At 42.0% G+C, this 19,118-nt stretch overlaps 2 protein-coding genes across 4 annotated transcripts in view; both read left to right on the plus strand.

Annotated features, from left to right (window-relative positions):
• ddx46 (DEAD (Asp-Glu-Ala-Asp) box polypeptide 46) overlaps positions 1–3,467 on the plus strand; it is a 29,279-nt gene extending 25,812 nt beyond the window's left edge. For both annotated transcript variants that reach the window (XM_037546195.1, XM_037546194.1), the window contains exon 23: positions 3,096–3,467. In XM_037546195.1, the coding sequence (XP_037402092.1) occupies positions 3,096–3,143 (48 nt within the window). In that variant the 3' untranslated portion in view covers positions 3,144–3,467. The remainder of the gene's footprint in view (positions 1–3,095) is intronic.
• A 1,810-nt stretch (positions 3,468–5,277) lies between these two features.
• Positions 5,278–15,964, plus strand: c16h5orf24 (chromosome 16 C5orf24 homolog). 2 transcript variants are annotated; one of them, XM_017684874.2, is made up of 3 exons: positions 5,280–5,518; positions 7,979–8,598; positions 12,313–15,964. In XM_017684874.2, the coding sequence occupies exons 2-3, from the start codon at positions 7,979–7,981 to the stop codon at positions 12,518–12,520; spliced, it is 828 nt and encodes a 275-aa protein (XP_017540363.1). In that variant the 5' UTR covers positions 5,280–5,518; the 3' UTR covers positions 12,521–15,964. The 2 variants fall into 2 exon arrangements, with proteins under 2 accessions (XP_037402137.1, XP_017540363.1); XM_037546240.1 differs by lacking the exon at positions 12,313–15,964 and having other exon boundaries at positions 5,278–5,518; positions 7,979–8,602.
• The last annotated feature ends 3,154 nt before the right edge of the window (positions 15,965–19,118 follow it).

Raw genomic sequence — 19,118 nt, forward strand, 5'->3', positions numbered from 1 at the left:
GTTCTAGAGAAACTTACTGAGTCAGAATTGTTCACAGTGGTGGTGATAGGAACCAGACGTCTACCTCTAAAAGCTCCCTCACAGGAAGTTACTACATGAAATGGTTATGAATTCACTGCCTGATGATTGAGACACTGTTTTATGATAGTTTAGAGAACTTCATTCATAATGGAGAAATGCATGCTGAGGCGAAATAGTCCCCAAAGAAAATGTATTATTTCAGATTTTCCACTATTTTCCCATCATCAACATTCCATATAAACTCAGAAGACTCGTGTAGGTTCACTGCTGGTTCTGGACAGTAAATAAAATGTCTATATTGGTGTTGTCATGGCGACCCCTGGTTCCCATCGTCACCACTGTAAAGACATCTGAGTCACCAAGTTTCTTTAAAAACGAAGCATTTGTTGTCAAACTACTCTGCATGACATCGTTTCCATCTCAGCAGTGGTGGACAAAGTACACAAATCATGTACTTGAGTTAAAGTAGAGACAGCCAAGATAAAATATTACTCCAGTAAAAGAAGAAGTTCCTCCCTTTAGACCTCCACCTGAGTAAAAATTAATTATGATTATGGCTCTGATGTCCTGTTATCATTTTTATAACCAGACTGGCTTCATGAACTCATTTCAGGTGAAAGTCCTCCAGCGTCTCTCTTGGTAAACCAGTCTTTTAATAGAACGTCATTAATTAGTGACGCTGACGTCTATTAAAATGATCATAAGCTCAAAACACTGAAGGTAAACAGTTTCCATCAGGGAGAACCGAGTGGCTCTGAAATCACTTTTTACACACAAGCAAAGTTTCAGTTTCAGATTTATTTACAACTTAGTTCCAAGTTTAAGTTGAATAAAAACTGGCTTTAAACTCAGGATCACAGATGAGCTCCTTTACTATGTTGATCTGTAGGCGTCTGTTCATAAACATAAACCAGCCCAAAATAATTTACTATAAAATGAAATGGTGTTTGTAGAAATTCAGAAAAAAGCTGCGTCAGTCTCGACTGCATATGTGGACATATTTCTATATTGTGCTCTATTTACACAAAGTTAGGTTAGTTCATCATTTATGTTGAACAGACTCTCCCAAAGTTTTACGCTGCTACGCCGAGTCGGTATGACCAACAGGCCAAAACAAGCTCCGAACAAAGTGACCGCTGTGCGTGTTATTGGTGTTCTTGCTTTGCGCTTCTTTCGTTTTGATGTGTTACGTTTTTATACACACAGAAACAAAAAAGGAACGACAGATTTCTCAAAATGTAGTGGAGGAAAAGAGTAAGATGCGACTTGTAGTGAAGTGAAAGTAAAAAGTCGCCCAAAGTGGTAATACAGGAAAAAAGTACTTAAGTACACTGCTCAAAATATATAGGAGACACTTAAATAACACATCCTAGATCTGAATGAATGAAATATTCTCATTGAATACTTTGTTCTGTACAAAGTTGAATGTGCTGACAACAAAATCACACAAAAATCATCAATGGAAATCAAATTTATTAACCAATGGAGGCCTGGATTTGGAGTCACACACAAAATTAAGGCTGATCCGACTTTGATGTGATGTCCTTAAAACAAGTCAAAATGAGGCTCAGTATTGTGTGTGGCCTCCACGTGCCTGTATGACCTCCCTACAACGCCTGGGCATGCTCCTGATGAGGTGGCGTATGGTCTCCTGAGGGATCTCCTCCCAGTCCTGGACTAAAGCATCCGCCAACTCCTGGACAGTCTGTGGTGCAACGTGGCGTTGGTGGATGGAGCGAGACATGATGTCCCAGATGTGCTCAATCAGATTCAGGTCTGGGGAACGGGCGGGCCAGTCCATAGCTTCAATGCCTTCATCTTGCAGGAACTGCTGACACACTCTAGCCACATGAGGCTCTAGCATTGTCCTGCATTAGGAGGAACTCGGGGCCAACCGCACCAGCATATGGTCTCACAAGGGGTCTGAGGATCTCATCTCGGTACCTAATGGCAGTCAGGCTACCCCTGGCGAGCACATGGAGGGCTGTGCGGCCCTCCAAAGAAATGCCACCCCACACCATTACTGACCCACTGCCAAACTGGTCATGCTGAAGGATGTTGCAGGCAGCAGATCGCTCTCCACGGCATCTCCAGACTCTGTCACCTCTGTCACATGTGCTCAGTGTGAACCTGCTTTCATCTGTGAAGAGCACAGGGCGCCAGTGGTGAATTTGCTAATCCTGGTGTTCTCTGGCGAATGCCAAGTGTCCTGCACGGTGTTGGGCTGTGAGCACAACCCCCATGTGTGGACGTCGGGCCCTCATACCATCCTCATGGAGTCGGTTTCTAACCGTTTGTGCAGCCACATGCACATTTGTGGCCTGCTGGAGGTCATTTTGCAGGGCTCTGGCAGTGCTCCTCCTGTTCCTCCTTGCACAAAGGCGGAGGTAGCGGTCCTGCTGCTGGGTTGTTGCCATCCTACGGCCTCCTCCACGTCTCCTGGTGTACTGGCCGGTCTCCTGGTAGCGCCTCCAGCCTCTGGACACTACGCTGACAGACACAGCAAACCTTCTTGCCACAGCTCGCATTGATGTGCCATCCTGGATGAGCTGCACTACCTGAGCCTCTTGTGTGGGTTGTAGAGTCCGTCTCCTGCTACCACGAGTGTGAAAGCACCACCAACATTCAAAAGTGACCAAAACATCAGGCAGAAAGCAGAAAGGTACTGAGAAGTGGTCTGTGGTCCCCACCTGCAGAACCACTCCTTTATTGAGTGTGTTTTGCTAATTGCCAATAATTTCCACCTGTTGTCTGTTCCATTTGCACAACAGCTGTGAAATTGATTGTCAGCGTTGCTTCCTAAGTGGACAATTTGATTTCACAGAAGTTTGATTTACTTGGAGTTATATTGTGTTGTTTAAGTGTTCCCTTTATTTTTTTTGAGCAGTGTACAACAATGAACTACATTTATTCTGTTACTGTCCACCACTGCATCTCAGTGATGGATCATGTCATGCATCCAGTGAGGAATAACTCGGCTCTGATTATGATTTAAAAATAATTCCTCTTGTTTTGTTGAAAATCTCTAACTTTTGCTTCACGTTGCTAAATGGTTTTTTATTCTTGTCTTTCAGCAAAATTCATACCAGCCGACCAGCAAAGGACGATACAAGGTTCTGTAGAAGTGAGCGGAAACGCCGTCAGCGTGTTTATTGGATTTCAGAGGTTGCTTTAGACCCTGCCTTGTTAAACAGAAAAGGCAATAAAGCTGAGCTCATTCTGATTTTTCTGCTCACGATATTATTTGGTGTATTTTATTTTTCTCCTGTTGTTTTGGAGCTGAGCAGCAAAATGTCTAACTCTCCAACCTTTCAACGATCTGTGTCTTCTCAGTATGTTGATATGTGATGTAGCTTAGATGGTCTTTTACAATAAAGTCCCTTTTTTTTTAAATGTTTGAATGGCTGGTGAGAAGTGTGGTTTTAATAAATGCAGATTATATTGGTCATGTTTGACCCAGAGTGCTTAATTTAATCTGAATTTGAATCTAAATCTTTCCTCTGCGTAATACACAGGCACTGGGCTCAGACTGGCTGCTCTACAGGGGAATTCTGGGTGGTTTTATTAAAACATTTATAACCAGCAACTGCAGCAAAACTAATTAATGATGTATAGAGCTGATATGGCGGCCTGAGGAGAACAAGCTCTCAGCGCTGGAAGGTGGAGTATGAACACTGAACTGATCTGTGTGGAAGGGCTTTGGGTTCAGGTCTGGATTAGGATTAGAATTTGGGTCATAATTAGCCTTGGAGTTCAGTTTTTGGTAAAGCCATTGGAATTAGGACTAGGCTTTGGGTTTGTTTTGGATCAGGGTTGGACTTGGGAGTTTGTATTAGGATTGAGGTGATGAAGTTGGATTAGGATTGATCTTTGGATGTGGTTTTAAATTAAATTTAGGATTGGATTAAGGTGTTTGGGGTTCAGTTTTAATTCGAACTGGGTTTTGAGGATGATTTGTATTGGGCTGTTGTATTGGTTTGGTTGTTGGTGTGATTTAGGACTAGGATTGGGCTTTTGGTTGGGTTTTTACGTATGGTTTAAGGTTTTGGATTCGGGGTTGATTTAGAGTCAGGTTATGACTGGGTTTGGTTTAAGACTGGACTTCTGGTTGGTTTGAGTGTGGTTTTCAGTTAGATGTTGGGTTTATTGATACAGGGTTGGGATTAGGTTTGGGGTTTGTTTTGGTACAGGGTTGGGTTTGTTATTGGTACAGTGTTAGGACTAGGTTTTGTGTTTGTTTTGGTACAGAGTTTGGATTAAGCTTTTGGATTTGTTTTTGGTTTTGTTGAGTCAGGATTGGGATTAGGCTTGGGATTTGTTATTGGTAAAGTGCTGGGTTTAGGGTTTGGGTTTGTTTTTTGGTACAGTGTTGGGTTTAGGGTTTGGGTTTGTTTTTTGGTACAGTGTTGGGTTTAGGCTTGGGGTTTGTTTTTGTACAGGTTTGAGTTAGGACTTTGGTTTTGTTATTGGTACTGTGTTAGGATTAGGCGTTTTGTTTGTTTTGGTACAGAGTTTGGATTAAGCTTTGGGTTTGTTTTTTTTTTTTGTTTTTTTTGGGGTCAGGATTGGGATTAGGCTTTGGGTTTGTTTTTGGTACAGTGTTGGGTTTAGGCTTTGGGTTCGTTATTGTTACGGTGTTGGGACTATAGACTTTGGGTTTGTTTTTGATACAGTGTTTGATCACAGTTGGGATTAGGTGTTTGGTTTGTTTTGGTACAGGTTTGAGTTTGGGCTTTGGGTTTGTAATTGGTACCGTGTTGGGACTGTAGACTTTGGGTTTGTTTTGGTTCAGGGTTGGGATTAGGTGTTGGGTTTGTTTTGGTACAGGTTTGAGTTTGGGCTTTGGGTTTGTAATTGGTACCGTGTTGGGACTGTAGACTTGGGGTTTGTTTTGGTTCAGGGTTGGGATTAGGTGTTGGGTTTGTTTTGGTACAGGTTTGAGTTTGGGCTTTGGGTTTGTAATTGGTACCGTGTTGGGACTGTAGACTTTGGGTTTGTTTTGGTTCAGGGTTGGGATTAGGTGTTGGGTTTGTTTTGGTTCAGGGTTGGGATTGGATTTATTTACCCTCTTTCACGTTAAGTGGTGTTACTGCATGGCTCAGCCCTCATATTTAATGCCCGCGGTGTTTTGAAGCCTCCATCACCTTAACCGTCCTAGTCGAGCCTTTATCGATCAGCGATCATTATTATTTTTTCTCCTCGGTGTCGCAGAAGAAGCGTTTTTTTTTTATTTCCGCACAGTGCGCATGCGCAGACCTCGCTTGACTTATTAATTTTTAATGAAAATGGCTGCCTTTCTCCTCTAAAGCCTTTCGGGTGGGACAGAAATCAGCTCTGAATCTGCTGGAAATCAGCAGGAAGAGCTGAACGGCTCGGTTTGCCGCTGCCGGCCGGATCTCGAGCGAAGCGGTTCGGCTGCGAGCAGAAATGAAGAAGCTGTAGTTTCGAGGATGGGACGGATTTTTGTGTTTAACCCTTTAAACTCCAGTCAAACAAGGTACAGTAACGTTACCGCTGCTTTATTGTCTCTGCGGAGCTCCTGACCGTCAGCTTCACCTCGGAAAACGCCCTTTTAGACAGACAGACGGACAGACGGTCTGTGTTTCTGTCTGCGGTTCATGACAGAGAAACTCTTTGTGTTGGTCTGCGGTGACGGGGACGTTCATTGTGGTGCATAGTTCGGGGTGTAATACTGTAGAAACAGCTTATAAACCTGCTGTTATTACCACTGGAATGTTATGTGCACAAGTTCATACAGCGCTCATAACGCGAGGCTGAAGTCGGATTCACATCCGCCAGTTTCTTGTTCGAATTTCCACGTTCCACCTTAAATAGTGTAGCGGTTACATTCTGGAGACCGAGGCTCAAGTCGGCTTCTTGTTCGTTTTTTCCCCCGTTCCACCTTAAATCGTGCTGCCGTTACATTATTGCTACTGAATCTGAAGTCGGCTCCTTGTTTAAATTGACCCGTTCCACCTTAAATGGTTCAGCCGTTACATTCTGGTACCTGAGGCTGAAGTGAGCTTCTTGTTGGACTTTTCCCCCGTTCCATCTTAAACGGTGCCGCAGCTGTTATTATAACGCCTCAGGCGCCACAATATGACCGCTGCTCTGTTTAAGGTGGACCGGGAAAATTCGAACAAGTATCTGACTTCAGGTAATACCGCTGTTTTAGTGCACATGCCTGATTATCACTGTAGAATGTATGGTACTATGCGGCGTTGGCGTGTCAGAAGTGACTGGAAAGGGTATCTTGCTTTTGCTCAAAACACCCCAAATCTGAAATATAGTGTCCTGTAAGTCACCCCACGACGCTTAAAGGGAAACTCCACCGATTTTTCTCATTTTCGCCATGATTAAACGGTTTACGATGTAAGCAGAGTCGTTCAGAGTGGTTTGGTGCGAAACGCTCCGTTCTGGAGAAACTTCTGGAGAACTCTGCGAGTCAGAGTTCTTCACAGTGATGGTGATAGGAACCAGACGTCCACCTCTAAAATCTCCCTCACAGAAAGTTATTAGATGAAATTCTCTTTGACGATAGGTTTGAGAAGATTTTGGGCCTAAAACTTACTAAACAAACACACTAAACAAATCCTACATTAGAATGCTGTCTGCCCACCGGAGAGCTAACAGGCTAACAGACGTCTAACAGTTAACGTCAGGCTTGAAGTTCGGATAATACTGAATATTCACAAACAACTGAATATTTACTGAAAATATAAAGTGAAATATGTTACATGCAGGTTTTACCAACTTCAAATGCCAATCTACAGCTTCTGTAAGACGTGTTCAACGTCCTGTGGGTAAGTGACGAACAGCCCTGTTAGCTTGATGCTAACATACAATTGTGAACTCCATATAGGCGCTAGCAGGAATTAGCATTTTGCTAGCTAAACGGCTAAAACAACAAAAGTTAGGCACAAAGGGCGATTTTCAATATAAAACCGAGCAGATGGCTTATCTACATGACTCTATGACAAGAATACAAACATTTCAGATCTTAGTAATGCATCGTGCTATGTTAATTTATGACCTAGACTGCTTTATTTTTGTCGGCTCAGAAATGACAGGCAAACAGCACCAGGACTGCAGAGAAAAAAGAGTGAATAAAAAGAAATTTGCTCAATTTTGGAGTTTTCCGATGATGTAGGAGGGAAAGTTGATTTCACACTTTATTAAAATGCGATATTACAAAAGTATTACTTTTGTACATAACACGAAATCTCTTGTTACCTTTCTCAAAATTTCAGAACAGAAATGACCCAAAATTCTGTGGAAAAAGATGCTGGTCCATGAACTTCTATTATAAGTGTAGCGTGTTTGTGCTTCTCCTGTAAAGTTCTTTTGGAGATTAGAGGTTTAGTTCAAATAGTGACAATATGCTGTGATCAAGAGGAAAAATGCAGATACTTATAGATATATTAAGATCTTGAGTAAGAGGGGAAAGTACTGTGTTAGGCCTTAAATGTCTAAAATGCCTAATTTTAAGAAAAGTTTGTATTATTTGAGGTTTTAAAGTCTAAATGAAGCCTAAAGACCAGGTTGAAAATAGTCATCTTTTATGATATTAAATTTCAAAGCCAAAAATATCCAGCCAGCAGAGCTTCTGTGGTGGAAATCTGTTGAGTTCTTACATAGGTACTAACCCCCTGAACACTAGGCATGTTATTGTCATTGATCCTAAAATATAATAATAAAGATCACATCACATCTACACAGGTGTGTAGCCCCCTTGTAGTACTTCAATACAAAAAAATATATACACATTATACACACGTTAAGACTCTAAATATGAATATAAATCAGCAATTTCTGTAAATAAAGTGGGTTTAATTGTAAATAAAACATTTTTGAGAAAAAGCCCTTTAGGGTTTAGGGAATGGAAAAGTTGAATCTGGGTGTAAAACACTGTGCAGCAGCTCTGTAATCTGTGTTTTCTGCTCCTCTGGTTCTGCAGATGATGCGCCAGGTTGCCAGCACCAGTAACGATTACTGCCTGACCGGCAGGCCCTCGTGTTTGGCCGATGATGGCCGGCACCCGGCAGGTCACTTCGACCTGTGTTCGGCCCACGCGAACAAGTTCTACACCACCTCACCTCCTCCGCCATCCCTGCAGATTCCTTTGACACATCTCACCTCACCGTCACAAGGCCCCAAACTCACGCCCACACCCTGCCAGAGGCAGCCCACCCTGGGACAGCCACGGCCCCCGGCACGAGCGGCCCTCAAAGCCAGCGAGAAACCTGAGGACTCTAAGAAAAAGAAAGGCACGGGGAAGTCTGGCAAACGTGGACGGCCAGTAGGAACCACAAAATTAGCCGGTTACAGAACGAGCACCGGCCGGCCGCTCGGTACCACCAAAGCAGCTGGGTTCAAAACCAGCCCTGGGAGACCGCTGGGCACCACCAGAGCCGCGGGATACAAGGTCAGCCCTGGGCGCCCCCCTGGAAGCATAAAAGCCCTCTCTCGTCTCAACAAACTGGCTTACGGATCGAGCAGCGGAGCCGCGTTTCCCTACAGCATCACCAACAAACCGGGAGCCTGCGATCTGTCCGGCAAAGAGCAGGACAGCAACGAGTAATGGCGCCTCTCTGCTTCTTTAGAATTTCAAAAGCATTTTTACAAGATTATAAGAGATAATAAGGCCGATTTTCAAGTAAATTAGTCTTAAGATACGTATTGGTTTTCTAAAGTTTAGCTAATTAGCTAATGTTGCACTAAAGGAGACTCAAGGAGAAAGTTTTTTTTTCTTCTTGCTTAAGAAATGAGTTGAGATAGATTGTTATTCATCACACTATTTAGGAAGTCTTTTAAAAGTACTAAAATGGTTATTACACAAAAAAGATTTGATGATAAATAGTATAATATTGTGTTATTGTTATGCCCAAGAAGGTACTAAAAATGGCCCATTAGCATCACTAAAGCTGCATTCACACAGCAGAACATATTCTGCAGAACATCTGTGGCTGCACTGCGAAGAATCCACCTGACAAAACTGGGATTGCTGCATCACTAATAATAATGTTGGCCAAGGCCCAGTAGATCTGCCCCCTGCTCAACAGTCAGCACGTTGTTCTTTTCATCAACTGCTACTTTTTTTCTCTAAACATTCATTTATTGATTGTGTTTTTTTCCGACCCACAGCACTGTTTCCAGAGTGCTTCTAGTCGTTTCAGATGTTTACGTTTGTGCTGAGGTTGCAGGTCAGGTTTCCTTCTGATGCCTCTTCCGTGTAGATTATGCTTGTGTAACAGTAGAACAGTGCTCCACCACCTCCAGGGTCAGTCTGAGTCTTCCTGCAGCTCCTTTGCTGTGATGTGGGGGTTTTGCTTTACCTTTTCTGTCCAGCACACGAGCAGCTCTGTCTTGCTTGGACATGTGCAGTTCTAACGGCCATTTCTAATGACAAAAAATGGCAAGCTCTTCTTATATCTTTCTGCTGCTTTGTAGGCTTCATTTAGATCTTAGCAGATGCTTAAAGGAGAACCTGGTTGTTGAGGGTTCACACAAGGTTTGAGGTTCATTACACTCTGGACTTTATGACACTACACGTCATCAGCTGACAGTTCTGCATGGCAATTCATGACGTATATTAGAGAGTTAAGGTGAAGTTTGCAGGAGCTCACAGACGTCTCTGCCTTCACTAAACACACCTCAGTTTAGCAAGACTGCTTATTTATTCATTGCTGGCCTGTATTTATTTATTTCTGTATTTTTATGGAACGTTTGTTTATTTTTGCTTTTATTATTTTTATTTATGGGAATTTTTTTCAGCATCGATTTATTTGTTTTTTTATTTATTTCATACATTTATTCATTTATGTTTCATATATCTATGTTTCATCTTCCATGTTATAGTTCCCAAGAAGAAATCAAAACGTTCAGGGTTTTTTGTCCAGCAGGGGGAGCTGCAGCTCTCACGCAGTAAACTTTGTACGTATTTCGTGGTTGTAATAAAGCAGAGCTTGCTGTTCGTACAGACTCAACAGTAAAGCTTTTTCTCGTGATAGCAGAATTTTTCCGTTTGCCTATGCCAACGTTATACGGTGGCAAACGATGTTTATCGGCATGTTTATCTCATACTGACAGTTCCGCCATTCAGCCAGAGAAAAGCTAACCACAGCAGTTTAACTGTGAATGAGCAAAAACAGACTCAGCACTGAGATCATTTAAAGGCACACCGAAGCATTTAGGCAATGGAAACCGAAACTGGAGTGCGATGAGGCCAATTAAACAACAGGTGGCGATCTCACAGTATTCTTAACTTCTTCCAAATTTCAGGTCATCGCACTTTAGTTTTTTTTTTTACTTTTTTTTTTACAATGCTAGCCAACTCACTTACATTTTTAACTTCTTTTTGTTCACATGTTAACATTGTATCTCCATTTTTGACATCATTTGAAAATGCCTTTTACCCTTTACACTGTATGTACATTTCATGATGAATAGATCAAAAGAAATGACTCAAAATGGCTTGGCAAAAATTCCGGTTCCATTGTGACAGTCATAACAGGAGACGGAATCGGCTTGGTATCTTGGTATCTTGGTATCGGCTGATCTCCATCCCAAATATGCGATCAGCCGATATTTCTCTAACTTAGCTGATCCTGAGAGCTGATCAGTGGCGTAAAACATAAGAACTGTATGAAAGGATCACTGCAGGCCTTCGTGAGTTCTCCTCGATCGCAGGACCCTTCAGACACTAGATGGAAGCACAGACCGTTTGGCTTTTGACTGCAGGACTAAAGACCTAAAGTCCGATTTGTATAGATAAAAAAGACACACCAAGTTTTGAAAATGAACACGTATATTAATGCAGTCTTTTACGCTGAGTCTGAACCTGGCGGACTGCAATGCTGCATACATTTTTATCAAAGCTGCTCTGTTTACTGTGCTAAAATCAGGCTCTGTCAGGGTTGATGCCCAAACAAAGGAGCGTCAGGATGGCGGCACAACTCTTGTGGTGGAGCACAAAAGAATATATGACAAACAAAAGCTGACTAAAAAATACAGAGGTTGAAAACACTGTATGGAGGTCAACACTGTATAACGAGAGTTATAGCGACTGTACTTGTACCAGCGATCATAAGCAGAGCCTCAGATTCCCCACTGACCTGCAGAATCGCTTAGTATGGGACCCCCATGTTGTCCGATTGTTTAGACAGAAAAACCTTTCAGACTTAGTGGGACAGTCCCACTACGTTCCAGTCGCATCTGTTTTTGAATCTGAAACAATCTTACTTGGTCTTAACAGTCCAGCCCCGCCCAATCGTGCTGAAAGGCAATCTCTGATCGGTACGTGCCCTTAAAGCACTGACCGGTCCGTCTCTAGACATTTCATTATCAACTGTAAGATTTGTTATTTAAGCAGTAGAACCCGAGAGGGAGTGTGTTATCGTGAAATAACATCACGGCTGTGACAACAGCGACAAGCTTCTCCAGTTTAGTGGATGTTGTTGCAACACGGAGGTCAGTTTTTTTTGTTGTTGTTGTGGATTCCAGCTCTTTTCTTGTTCTTAACTGTTCTTGGGGCAGTCGTGGGCTGGAGGTTAGGGAACTGGCCCTGTAACCGGAAGGTTGTTGGTTCGATCTCCAGTGCCGACAGTCCATGACTGAGGTGTCCTTGAGCAAGACACCTAACCCCCAACTGCTCCCCGGGCGCTGTGGATAGGGCTGCCCACCGCTCCGGGCAAGTGTGCTCAATGCCCCCTAGTGTGTGTGTATTCACTAGTGTGTATGTGGTGTTTCACTTCACAGATGGGTTAAATGCGGGGGTGTAATTTCCCCGTTTCTGGGATTAAAAAAGTATCAGCTAGAGTAGCTACGGCTGCTTGGTAACGCTGTTAAGACACTCGTGTTCTGTGTATATTCTGAGGTCATTAATATGTTTTATTTATGTAGCACACATTTCATGCTAATGTAAACTCGAGGTGCTTTACAGAAAATAAGCAAAATTCATAAAACACGTCTAAAACGAAAAGTCTTAAGATTCTTGTTAAAAAGAGATAAAGATCTGTTCTGTTATCACCGATCTAACAGTGGCTTTATCATGGACCACAATAAAAATGCAATTTATTGTGCAGCCCTACGTTACGTTATGCAACTCAAGGCCACTTCTTTTCAAGCAATTCAAGTTCCATGAATGATCAGCCTTATGAAGCCAAAGAAGTGAACTTCAGACATTAGACGAGTCTTTTCTGATCTGGATAAATGAAGATTTCTGTAATCAGTTAATGAATCTTTCGGGAGACGGATGTGTCACGTTTTTCTGTTTTCTGTTTTTTTGTCCAGGACACCAAAAATGGCTCTAGTTTCGTCAGTTCCTCAGTTCCTGATCAGCGGCTTTCCCCCAGCAAGAAACCCGAAGACCCCCCCGCCGAGCGTTGTGGCGTCTTCCGAGGCCTGCTCTCAGTCGGAGATCTGTCCCGGCGACAGACAGTCGAACAGTGTGGTGGCTCTGCCACTGCACGCCGCCGTCCCGCCGTATTCGCAGGTCTGACGCCACGGACCTCACGCCGGACGCTTACGTTAGGGTTCTCAGTCGCGAGGGAGAAGTAGAACTTCATTACGGCTCTGGAGCCAGCCGCGCAGCCCAGGTGGCGGGGGTTTTACTCCTGAGCTGAAGATGATGTGTTTATACAGTAAATATGTGAGGTTGTTCATTCTCGTCAGCTGTTTTTAATCACTTAGACTTCACGTCTTCTTTCACAGAAAGGGTTTTAGTGCAGAACTTTCAGTGTTGAGTAGTTATTGTTGATATTTGTAACTACAGCATGATAATGACGGCAGTTTTATTGAGTGCAATATTTGTACCGCGTTTATTCCGTAATGTGCCATCACCCCACCAAAGAGTTTTATACAGATCTGCCTGTTTCATCAACGTTGACATCGCACTTGTGCTGTGATTAAAGCTGCATTCTGGAAGACTAGAAATGCTTCATAATAGTGCAGGAATTAAAGGGGAATTCCACCAATTTCTAAGAAAATTCGACATAATTGAATCGGCATAAACAGAGTGATTCAAGGTGGTTTGGTGTGAAGTGGTTCAGATGTGGTGGTGATGGGAGCCAGGGGTCGCCATGACTACAACACAGATATAGACATTTTATTTACCATCCAGAACCACCAGAGAACCTACACGAGTCTTCTGAGTGTATATGGAACGTTGATGATGGGAAAATCGTGGAAAATCGGAAATGATCCGTTTTCTTTGGGGACTATTTTTCCTTTGAGGCCAAAACCTTCTCTAAACTATCGTAAAGCGTCTCAGTCACGAGGCAGTGAATTCGTAACTATTGTGTGTAACTTTTTGAGCTTATAGAGGTGTCTGGTTCCTGTCACCACCACTGTGAACAACTAGAACGGAGCATTTCACACCAAACCACTCCGAATGACTCTGATCTCATACACTGAGTTATGGAGGAATTTTGTAAACACGGTGGAATTTCCAGAATTTTTTTTAAAACGGCTTTTATTTGGCTTTATATTATATATTTGGCCTTTGATAAGCAGCTATACTAGCGAGTTAATATCAATACACATTTCGATTTCGAAGTTCCAGCAGGTGTCGAGTCTAAATTGGTTTGTTCTGCGCTGACTAGTTAGACATCAGTGTGGCATTATTTATTATTTATGTGAATTTCTGTGAATTCTCAGCTCCTGCTGTGTGCTGGTCAGTTCCCTGTTAGCTTTGGGGTTTTGTTTCTGACCATCAGCTTGAATAAATATAAATATTAATGTTTTTTAACGTAATGTAATGTCTTTGCTATACAGGATTTCTAATTAAATGTCACATTAACGTGCATCATAGCAAAGATAAACATTGGCCCTTTTTCATCAGATCGGCTAACGCTCCAATCAGATCATAAAATCAGCGCTCATAGGCTTCACCAGCAGTTTTGTTACTCATCAGTTTGTTATCTTTAGCATTAGGATCAGAATCAGAATCAAGCTTTATTGGCCAGGTTTGTTTACACGTACAAGGAATTTGGTTTTGGTTACAGGAGCTCACAGTGCACCCTATCCGACAGACGTTTACATGTAGTGAATAAAATAAATCTAAAATAAAACACAAAAAAAAATGCATTCCTACCGTCACTCACTCATACGTCTGCGCTGTATGTGAGACTGGTTTACATATAACCGTACAAATAAACAAAAACAAACAAAACACGACGGAGCTCCCAACAAGTGTAGCCGTCTTACAACCAGTGTAGCATCTTGGATGATTTGTTTACCAACGTGAAAGAAATGCTTGATTTACTGTAAACTGACCAAAACCGTTATCAATATCGTCTGTAGTTTAATACTAATAATAAGAATAAAAATAAAAAAGAATATTAATAATGTGTGCACATTGCAGTCCAGTTCAAAAGTGGATGTGCTCAATTTACATGCAGACAAACATTTTGATAAACAACGGTTGCAACTATTTCATGTTCCATTTAAAGATATTACACCGTACTTTTGTTTTATACTATATTATAGACTCCACCCACAAAATAAACAATACCATACACAGCTGTGGTAACTTACACTAAATCACATCATTCTACTGCCTAAAAAAACAGACTTTTTTTTCACATTTTATTCTTTTCAGTGGTTTTAATTTGAATAATATAAAGATTGGTCAGTAGGGGGCGCAGTGCACTCACTGATCCAACTGAAACTCCAACTACAAGCACAGTCACTGGCGCTTTAGCTGCTGAACACTCGTTTTATTGGCTCCCTACTGAAAGATGCATCAGGGTGTGTTTCATGTAAATAACACTTAAATGAGGTGCTGGTATGGTGGCGCTTGATTTCACGCACTGAAGCTGATTCAGAGCTCATATTTGTACTTAACACACCTCACATAAGCTTCGTGAATCGGATGCAGAGCAGTCAAATCTGCGCTTTCTTTTATGCAGCTTTGATGAATAAGGGTCAGTGATCCTGGACTTTTGCAGTGGAACCTGACTGATATATCAGTGTGTCGATGACATCAGCTGATACTATTGACCTGCGTGTTTATTAATATCAGAAAAATAGTTGCTGATAATTACTTGATTTTACAATAATTACAATATTAGTATTGATGTCTGTTTTCTGTATCTTTAAGACTGATATGTAAATGAGCTCTGTTCTGACTGTTCTTCATTCAAAAGGCAGTACAGGCTGAAACATTCCTTATAACTGCAGCGCAAATGGGCGGGGCTAAACTGTTATAAGTTAAATAGGCTGATGAAAGTAAACATGACATCACAAGTACTGTTTGGTAGCTTAGTTTTTGTGTGGAAATTATATTTGTGTTTACAAACTACATTTCAAAAAAAGGGAGGATAGTTTGTTTTCCCTGATATGAACCCTTTTAGACTAAGTGTATGCTGTTTATTTGAGGTTAAGAAGTGTGACCATGGAGAACTGACCAGCATATGAGCGCAAAAATAAAACTTGGAGTAAACTTAAAATTTTAAATTGTATCATCTGTCACAGTTTTAACCTCTTAAAATTGTTATTAGCCACAAAATCCCACATCAATTGGGCCCTGATTTAAACTGATCATTATTTTTAGAATAATTACGGGACTTTTAGCTTAGAAAATTACTGACGAAGATTTTACAGAATGCAGCTTTAAGAGTAGATACTACAGGGGCTCCTTTCACTGAAGCTCTCTTTGTCTGTCCTGACCAGCCTGGTATCTCTTCTGTACTAAATAAGCACTACATACACATCTGAGTCAGTTACATTAATGAAGCACTTCTATCTCCTGCTGGACTTTGTGCCAGGAGTCCAGACTCATCATGTCTGTTTGTTTTTGGTTTTGTTGTATTTTTAAGTACTCTTAGCTGCTATTTTTTTTCTGTGCATATGCTATATGGCATACAAAAGTATGAGGACACCCCACAAATTACTGTGTTTCAGCCACACTGATTGCTAACAGTTGAATAAAATCAAGTACATAGACTTGTAATCTCCATAGACAAACTGCCAGTAGAATGGGTCTTACTGAGCTCAGTGACTTTAAACATGACACTGTCATAGGATGCCTCCTTTGATACAGTGTGTGAAATTTCTGTCTTGCTAGACCTGCCCTAGACAACTGTAAGTGCTATTATTGTGTAATCTAAGTGGTAGATCACTCAAACTCACAAAGTGAGGCTGCAGAGTGCTGAAAGATGTAAAAACGGCCTGTCACTCCCTACCAGAATACATAGTGCCAACAGTAAAGTTTGGTGGAGGAGGAATAGTGAGATGGGGCTGTTTTTCAGGCCCCTTAGTTCCAGTGAAGAGTGATGTTAAAGCTACAGCACAAAGACATTTTACACAGTTATCTGCTTCCAGCTTTGTGTCAGCAGTTTGGGCAAGAGCCTTTCCTGTTCCAGCATGACTGAGTCCCTGAGCACAAAGCAGCTCCATAAAGACATGGAGTTTGGTGTGGAGGAATTCCAGTGGCCTGCACAGAGCCCTGACCTCAACCCCATTGAACACCTTTGGGATGAACTGGAATGTCGAATGTTAGCCAGGCCCTCTCGTCCAGCATCAGTGTGACCATCACAAATGCTTTTTTGACTGAATGGCCACAAATCCGTGCAGACACCCTCCGAAATCTTGTAGAAAGCTTCCCAGAAGAGTGGAGGCTGTTATAGCTGCAGAGGGGGAACAACTCCATATTAATGACATTGATTGGAACAGGACGTCCAGCAAGCTCATACAAATGGACACATACTTTAAGCCATATAATGCACTTTTATACTGCATGTCCAAAAGTCTGTAGGCTCCAGTGTTTCTTCTGAAATGAAGGTGTTATAATGAGCTTGTGTTGCAGTCACAGCCTTTACTCTTCTGGGAAGTCTCTAGATGTTGGAACATCGCTGTGAGGGTTTGATTGAGTATTAGTGAGGTCAGGTACTGAGCTCCATCATTCCAGAGAACACAGTTGCCACTGCTCCACAGCCCAATGCTGAGGGGCTTTATACCCATCTAGCCCACGCTTGACGTTGGACATGGAGACCTTAGCATCACATGTGTGTCCCATTCTATTGTTCAGTGCTTTTTTATGGAGATTATACAAGCTGGGCAGTAATGGGTGCCTCTTTTATTTGGACTGTCTGGATACTTTTGGACACACAGTGGATGTTCCTCTTCATTTCTGGACTTCATTCTGACAGCTTCAGTCTTTGGTCAGATCCTGATTACTGAGATGATCTAAAGGCCACGCAGGAAGCTGAAGAAGCAGGACGAATGGCAGGCGGAGGAAACGCTCCCGGGGAGAAGAAGCGTATTTACCTCAGATTTACGTGTGACTGGTGTTTCTTATTCTTTTCAAATCCATCTCACCTGTTCTGAAGATCACGTTTGTTCCATGTAGGATTTTTTATAAATGTGTGGCATTTCACAGCTGGTCTTTTCTGCGATTTGTGATGTGAGGTTTTTCGATTTTTCACTCTGAACACATTTTGATAGTGCCTATATGTAGCGGTGTACTACACTTATCCCTCATTTAGTGTTTAATGTTTATGAGCTCCGTATAGCACACGTAGTGTCATTTGCTTTCTTTTCAGTCTTTTGAGGATATGATCACGTTGGACGAACACTCTGTGATTAAATTTCACTTTTCGCTTCCTCAGTTGAGAGTAAAGCAGCTGGTCTGACGTCCAGATGAGACTGACTGATCGATGTGTTTGTTTGTGGACTGTCTGAGGGACCTCTGAAGCACGTTACTGGATCAAATTAAACGAATATGGAAATGCAAACCGGGGCTGTCCACAACTAAGTCGACCAGAAGGTCGGAATTTTCTGCTGAGAGTCACAAAACACTGAACTACAAATTCACTGAACTCCATAATTCAGTGGTTCAAATGTATTCAGAGTGGTTTGGTGTGAAATGGTTCAGATGTCTTTACAGTGGTGGTGATGGGAACCAGGGGTTGCCATGACTACAACACAGATATAGACATTTTATTTACTGTTCAAAACCACCAGCGAACTGACAGGAGTCTTCTGAGTTTATGTGGAGTGTTGGTGATGGGAAAATAGTGGAAAATCTGAAATCATGCTTTTTTTTTTAGGGACTATTTTGCCTCACAGCACCCTGCATGTTATGTATCCCTCCACCACAAATGGATTTTATGTTCATAAGTGTCATAAAACAGTGTCTCAATCATCAGGCAGGGAATTCATAACCATGTCATGTAGGAACTCTCTGTGAGGGAGCTTTTAGAGGTGGACGTCTGGTTCCTATTCACCACCACTGTGAACAATTCTGACTCCGTAAGTTTCTCTAGAACTGAGCGTTTCACACCAAACTGCTCTGAACTCCATTTAATTAGGCAGCGATTTTGAAAAGTTACCATTTTAAAATGAAGCTTATGTTGCTTTTGTGTCACACTTTAACCCCCAGTAACTAAAGGGCCTTTAATGCAAACTGGCTGAGCTGTTCTTAGATTATAGAAGCGTGTAATAAAACTTTAGGCCCAAAGTGTGTCACACCTCCATTAGCCTTGTGGGTTTTGATACCTGAAATGCACTCGTATCTCGTGACTGCAGAAACATGTTTTTTCTTAGCTGCTTGGACGCACAGTCAGGATAGATTGGAAATGTTAAGAATTTGCAAGTAGTTCACTGCTTCGACAGCGCTGTCCACCTTTTTCAGGTACAACAATGAAAAGACCTCAGATACTAGATGAAATGAAGACTTCATTGGATCCTTCGTCCTTTTGACGGGTCAAATGATATGATTGATGGGTCAAACTTTACCTCAGCTACTTGCAACTTGGCTGACCAGCACACCAGCATCCAAAACACATCTGCTAGTTATGCTGGTAAGTGGCCAGGCTGGTCTGTGCTGGTTTTTCTAGCAGTGAAGGCCGATTTAACAGTCATTAAAGAGCACCTGCGCTCAGAATGTGCTCTACCATGGTTAAATAGTCTTGAATGTTATTATTATTATTATTATTGATGTTGTATTTGTGTTAATACTATTAGCTTTCACAGCGCAAGTTTCACATTTACCAGCAGAAGCTTTTAGTTCCTTTAATGCTAATCAAAGGCTAACAACCTGACATGCACAGGCTAACAAGGCTAACTTAGCCAACAGTAGTGGTGTTTGGACAGTA

The sequence above is a fragment of the Pygocentrus nattereri genome, chromosome 16, assembly GCF_015220715.1.
Source record: "Pygocentrus nattereri isolate fPygNat1 chromosome 16, fPygNat1.pri, whole genome shotgun sequence".
Classification (NCBI taxonomy): Eukaryota; Metazoa; Chordata; class Actinopteri; order Characiformes; family Serrasalmidae; genus Pygocentrus; species Pygocentrus nattereri.